At 41.2% G+C, this 6,579-nt stretch overlaps 2 protein-coding genes across 2 annotated transcripts; both read left to right on the plus strand.

Annotated features, from left to right (window-relative positions):
- Positions 1-1,487: 1,487 nt before the first annotated feature.
- DEU56DRAFT_744653 (uncharacterized protein) lies at positions 1,488-1,946 on the plus strand (the record flags this gene model as incomplete). Its single annotated transcript, XM_041349089.1, has 1 exon — positions 1,488-1,946. A coding segment is annotated over one exon (459 nt), but the record flags the coding sequence as incomplete, so codon positions are not given.
- Positions 1,947-2,181: 235 nt separating this feature from the next.
- On the plus strand, positions 2,182-2,355 carry DEU56DRAFT_744685 (uncharacterized protein; the record flags this gene model as incomplete). The annotated part of the gene is made up of 1 exon (XM_041349094.1): positions 2,182-2,355. A coding segment is annotated over one exon (174 nt), but the record flags the coding sequence as incomplete, so codon positions are not given.
- Positions 2,356-6,579: the final 4,224 nt, after the last annotated feature.

Consider the following 6,579-nt stretch of genomic DNA (forward strand, 5'->3'; position numbering starts at 1 on the left):
CGAGATTGAGGGGCTTATCAAGCAACTCAATTCTATGACTCTTGATGATCCTCAGTATGGATTGTCGTACTATCATGCAACTAAGTTGGATCTTACTGTCATGAAGATTGTATACCCACCTTTCAGTGAAATGGAGGAGCATCTACTACTCAGACTGGGACCACTGGGAACACTGGAAACCAAGCTTTTGACAATCAACAAAATGATGGAGGATGAAATTTCCCTCAACCAGGTTTGCAATTCTATATAGCTCCTGGTTCACTCGAGAAGATCTGTTATGGGTGTGGAGAAAAGAGACACTCCATGCTCAACTGTGTTAGATTAAACAAGTTAGTTTCCTAAGAAAAGATCACGAGGAATCAGCGAGGACAACTTTAGAGATCCAATGGAGCTCCTATTTGAAGATTGCCTAATGAGACTACTGTAGAGTTACGACCATAGCTTTGCGCCCTTTTGGGTGTGGCCATGTCACACTTAGCTTTGCAGCTTCGTCTGACTACTTTTTGGACAAGCATGATTTGATGGCTATTGTTTCACTATTCATGAAGCCTTTCTGACAACTCCACTTCCATTCTGGGTGCTATCATACTGGTATTCCATGGCACAGGTTATGAAACTCAATGTACTTGGTGGTCTGTGTGGGATTGGGTTGAAAAGAGAAGGGAGTCTGTGGATGATGATGGTTTTACTGTCATTATGGAGATTTCGAATGTCCTTGGCCGTCTTCCATGAAATGTTTGCTTGAAGGGCTTTCATGCAGAGGGATCTGTTTAGTCATCTGAAACTAGCTTCACTACTTGCTGACTTTAAAATTAGTGGATGTTTCATTGATGCTCTCATTGCATCAGTGGCACACAAACACATGCTCTCTGATCCTGAAAATTGCTCGAGAGTTGCTATTGAACCACTTGGACTATCTACTGTACTATGATGTGAGAGCCGTGATGTAGGGCATTCAGACATATCCCTATACCAATATGTTATATTTAGGTGCTGGCTTGCTATGATCCAATTACTCAAAATTGCACAAACATTCAGACACTTTTTGAGCCACTGTATGCTACATTTGCACTATCAAGGAGAGGCTATATTGTTGAATGTTGCAGAAGCCTCTCGTCCCTTTCATGAATTGAAGCGAAAACATCAGAAGGAACTCAACAGATTAGGTTGGTTAAAAACAAACTTGAAAGCTGGAGCCTGCTATGAGGGTCAACTGGCAGAGCCCACTGTTGTGGCATACAATCCTAAAGTGAAATTCAGGCATTTACTCCGCAGGTCATTGGCCAATGGATCAATCATACTGGCACATGTCCAAGGTGGACTGACAAAGTCCTTGATTGTGCTAAATGTGGTGCTCATCCAGAAGACGCAACCACCGGGAAACCCATCCTTACTCCATATCCTGACGTCATCACTATCATTGTCAAGGACCTCTGCATGCTTCACAAGCTGGGACTGTGTTGGATATCACACGCTGCTGCGGCTTCATTATTGCACATCTCCAAAATGCTATTCCCCATATTTTTGACCACATTACAAAGGATAGCTCAACCTTTTGCTGCACAGAGTCATGGATTAAGAAGTCTCTGTTTGAACATCTTCACTGGTCATTTTGTTGTGCCACTCGTGCTGCACAAAAACTCCCTGCAAACACTGATGAATGCTGCCTTGAACAGTTCTTGTGGCTTGCACTCACCATTCATGATTGTGCTATCTTTCATCTCAGCTTCTATGTCAATATCAACCAAACAAATGTTATCTACCAGCCCGCCAATACCTCAACATATGAGGTGAAGGGCTCAAAGCAGGTTGATGTACTTGGGCAAGATGAGAAGCAAACATTTACTACCCTCGTTGGAATATCTGCAGCCAGTGATCCTCTGCCTTTCCAGATCATATATTGTGGGAAGACAAAGCACTTGCTCCCAACAACCATATCAGTCTAGCACAAGGAGGTTCAGCAACTTGGACATCTTGGTGCCATACTAGACATACCAAAAGGAGCTTATAGGAGCACCTCCAGATCAAGAATGTCTTCTGCAGCTCAATATTTGATCAGTTCACAAGTCCATCGCTTTTCGGACTTGGTTGAATGACATGTATCTATGAATCAAGTATCAATTTGTCCCTGAAAACTACACAGGCATTGCACAATCATGTGACATTGGAGTTTAACATCCCTTAAAGCTGGTGGTGAAGTGCTCCCAACATGCTGATATTGTAAATGAGGCATTGGATTTATTGCAAAAGAACCAAGACACTCCATCTACATTATGGCTCAATACAATGTTGCCCACCCTACACGACCATTCAGTGCAGTGGCTACTTGAGGGTTTGTTTTTGATGGCTAGATAGACCTAGATAATAAGCCTGATATGATGTTCTTCATAGAATAGATGGACTAGACTACATTAACAAATGGTTTATCTGAATGGTCCTTGGACAAATATATGAGTGGATGCACTACACAACACTTGGCTGAAGTGTGTGGATCCTTTGATGAACAAGGGACCTTTGGAATAGAGCAAAAGTCCTTGGTGGGGATTTGAGAAACTGACTAAGCTTTAGCCAAGCAAGTCCTTGCTGAGCTTACTCAAAACAAGATACAACTTGTGGTAGATTTGTCTGAATGATCCTGGGACAAATGTATGATAAATGGAGAGCTGACTAAGCTTTTCCCAGACAGATCCTTGCTGATGTAATCAAAGCAAAAAAATCTTTTGAAGAGTGTTTTGTCCAGATAACTTTTAGACATAAGATATAAATTATGTGGGATGCTGACTAAGCTTTTCCCAGACAAATCCTCGCTGACTTAATCAAAGCAAGGAAACAGCAGTTCTAGACCAACAAAGGACTAGAAAAGAAGGTCAGGGTGACTAAATGCCTTTAATAGTAAAGATAACACAAGTAGTAAGGCTGATACTGAACCTGCACTTCAGATGATAGAAATTACGTGGATTAGTCCATAATGTACCCTTGACTTGCAGCAGGGTGCAAACTCAGGCTAATCTCTATATTAGAGACCATGTTCCCTTCAGTCTACTATACGGATGACCATGGTACAAGTATTTGCGGTCCAATATGAAATACTATGCACACCAGATGGAACAGACCCTGATTGGTCTTTCAAACCTGCTACCTGGCTTGGAGGAAAGTTACCTGGTATCTTTTCCCTGACAAACAAGCTAGAAACATGTACTAAACCATCTGTACATCATTTCAAGGACTTAGTCATAAAAATCATGACAAAGGACCTTTGAGCTATTCAATCACTGCTGGATGAGACCCAAATTCTAAATTTGGTAGTGAGATTGGCTATACAAAATCATTATGGGGTCCACAGATCAACTCCTGCTAAGCCAATTGCAAATATTATTCATTAGCAAAACAGGATGTTGTAGACTTTATGAAAATGGACAGTCCCCAGCAGATGAAATGGTGCCCTCCTAGCCCTCATTTGGCACAATCAGTACTAAACAATGTTTTGCTACATTACCTAATACTAAAGCACACATGACTATGGATGGTCCCTTCCAAAATTCATTCCTGGGTCTGTTCATATTCCAAAATAGGAAGTCCAGGCAATGCCAGTTGAAGTGCAATTGTTCCAACTCAGAGCTTTTGTTTACTATTAGCCCTACACCCAGAACTCCCTCTCCTACTCATTCTTTCAGTCCTCTGTTTCTAGTTTTTTCTCTTGTTCTTTGAGTAATTGTTCATGGATAGGAGGGATCTTATTCTTCTCCTGTTGCCAACATCACTGATTAATGTTTCAAGGCTACTTGTCATGGAAAGGAGCACCATCAGTATAATACTGGACAGATCAGCAACAAAGGAGTAGAGTCTGTAGTGGCTAATGGTACATCTTGTGACTCTGTCCCGCAAGCCAGACTCTCACCATATGCAGTGCACAATGTCTTTGACACATTGACTGCACATACATCTGCATTTACGCCTACCACAGATCCTAGTGCTGACTTATTGTCCACTAGCACGGCTTTATTACCATCCTCTAGCACATCTGTCCTTGACAACAACATATTTCTAACAGCTCACAAGCCTGGAGATGCTCACATATCTTGCACTACTGACCACACCACCCACCTTGCACACACCTTGGAAGCATCATATGTTGGAAGGCACCCCGCCAACCAGCATTTATGTGCCACTACCTGTGACTCTTCAACCTCTCACTCTCTCCATCTAGTGTTAGGACTCAATGTAAGATATCTATGTCATTCGCAACACCAACACCTTGCAACACTCCCAATGTTTACACTTATGGCAACTGACTTCCAGTAGACAACTTTAACATTTCTAATGTGTCTACTCTATTCATTAGTCTAATTCAGACAGACACCTCCAACACATACTCTTACCTCCCTGAGCCGGAGGATCTCTTGTCTGCAAATGTGTCATCTACACCTTGCACTGGTCCTGCTGTTAGCACTACTCCTACTGTCAAGGAGAGGGACTGAAATCTTAGTGTGTTGAATGGTATGTCTTGTTTCATACATTCAGTGGCAAAAGATCTCACTCATGTTCTGAACAACACTTTAGTGTGTAACATGTATCTCTTCAATCTTCCGGATCTCCTGTATCTAGGAGATGAGTCTTATGTGGAACCTAGTATTAATAACAATAAGGGTACCACTGTCTACCATTATTATTCCACCACACCTAGTGTAGAGAAGGACCAGACATTTGAGGTCAACATACCTCATGGTTTTGGTAACTCTTCTAGCACCACAACACCTCCAGACCTTTGAGATAAACATGTCTAAGCACTTTGGCGTTGATTTCCATTGCATTCAACCTCAGACCCTTAAGGTAAATATGGATGATGGGAATGTTGTTGATTTTCACACTGCTTCAGACCCAGCCTTTGAGGTAAACATGTCTGGAGAGCATGATGTTGATATTCATGCCTACTCTGGCCTTGAAGATAGTAGTTCTATATATACTACTACTATTTCTTCCAACACCTATGATTAATATCAATGCAATGTTGTGTCTTCTCTTGACGAAGCTATGACATTGGAATTTAGTCCCGATACCTCACACTCAATGTCTACAGAAGTCTGGATGGACTCAGTGTGTCCTGTCTTGTTCTCTCATCCATCTCCTACTCCCATTCCTTCGGAAACTCCTATCATCGATCCTTCAACCATTGTGTTACCTGCTTCAACAAATGAGCAGATTATGGAGGACTACCTTACTACAGACCTACCACACCCTCCAACACTCACACACCCTTACTTTGTGACTTTATGTTGGTGCTGTCTATCTATGCTGATGAACATAGCGACTTGTGTGCATGTGATTGGGATCAAGAGACGGTAGCTCAATGTTTGTTTCCTGGAGCTGATAGCAAGTATCTGAGTGTCTCAGTTGTTAGTGACTCAGTTGTTAGGGTTAGTTAGGGTTAGTTAGTTGTTGCATCACCCAAACCATGTGTGTCACATGACTGGACTGAATGAGTCAAGGAACTTATTGAGCACTGTGCTAAAGCCAAAGGAATTCTTGCACTGCTTGAAGACTGCCTACCTATGTGGATGTGTGAAGAGACTGCAACAAGAAAGGAGTATTTGGAACCTGTGTTGAAGACTCATTCTATCATAATAACCATAATTTGGTTGATCTGTTTTTCAATGGAAACAAGACCGAGCTCCTCAATGCTTTATATGCTGTTTGCAAGTTGCATGGCAAACTTCAACTGACAGACATTATTGAATCCATCCTCATTTTACCATTCCCCAACCGAAACATTATCTACTCTCTGGTTCAACATAAGCTTCTCTATTTATAAAACAAAAATAAGATTATTACATTTGCTTATGCTTATAACCAATTACTTGGAGTATGTTGGATCTGCTTGATAATGATGGCATGTAGTCCCTTTTGTCCATCTACATCACAAAATATTGATTCCTGATTCTGGATTAATGCATATGGATCCTAGATTTTTTGAAACGAGCAAAATCCATCATGTGTCTATGGAAGAAAGATACACAATTTATTTGGAGAGACAAAGAAGATGAAGCTTTCACTATTCTCAAACAGAGAATTTTATCAGCCCAAGCCATGCGTAGTATCAACTACACATCACCCAATCCTGTAGTTCTTTCAGTGGACTCTAGCTTTATTGTGGTTAGATTTATACTCTTTCAAATCAACGACAATGGAAAGCGAAGATCCGCACACTATAGTTTGCTTCCAATGGGAGATGTAGAATCTAGATATTCTCAACCAAAGCTAGAGCTCTATGGAGTATTTTGTGCTTTTTAGGCATTTCTGACTTCATATTATTGGTGTACAAAATCTGCATGTCAAAGTCAACACAAAGTACATCAAGGGAATGCTTAATGAACTAGACCTCCAGCCCAATGCCACTATCAATCACTGGATCCAAGGAATATTGCTATTCTATGTCACTGTCATTCACTTGCTATGAGGTTCAAAGGTCCTGATGCATTATCAAGACAACCTCCAGCAGAAGATAAAGAAGAACTACAAGATGAAGATTCCTGGTTGGATGTATTATAAAAACTATCAAACCAAATGTTCATTTGCTCCACA

This window comes from Suillus clintonianus (assembly GCF_016758775.1).
Source record: "Suillus clintonianus strain FC179 chromosome Unknown DEU56scaffold_98, whole genome shotgun sequence".
NCBI classification, from domain to species: domain Eukaryota; kingdom Fungi; phylum Basidiomycota; class Agaricomycetes; order Boletales; family Suillaceae; genus Suillus; species Suillus clintonianus.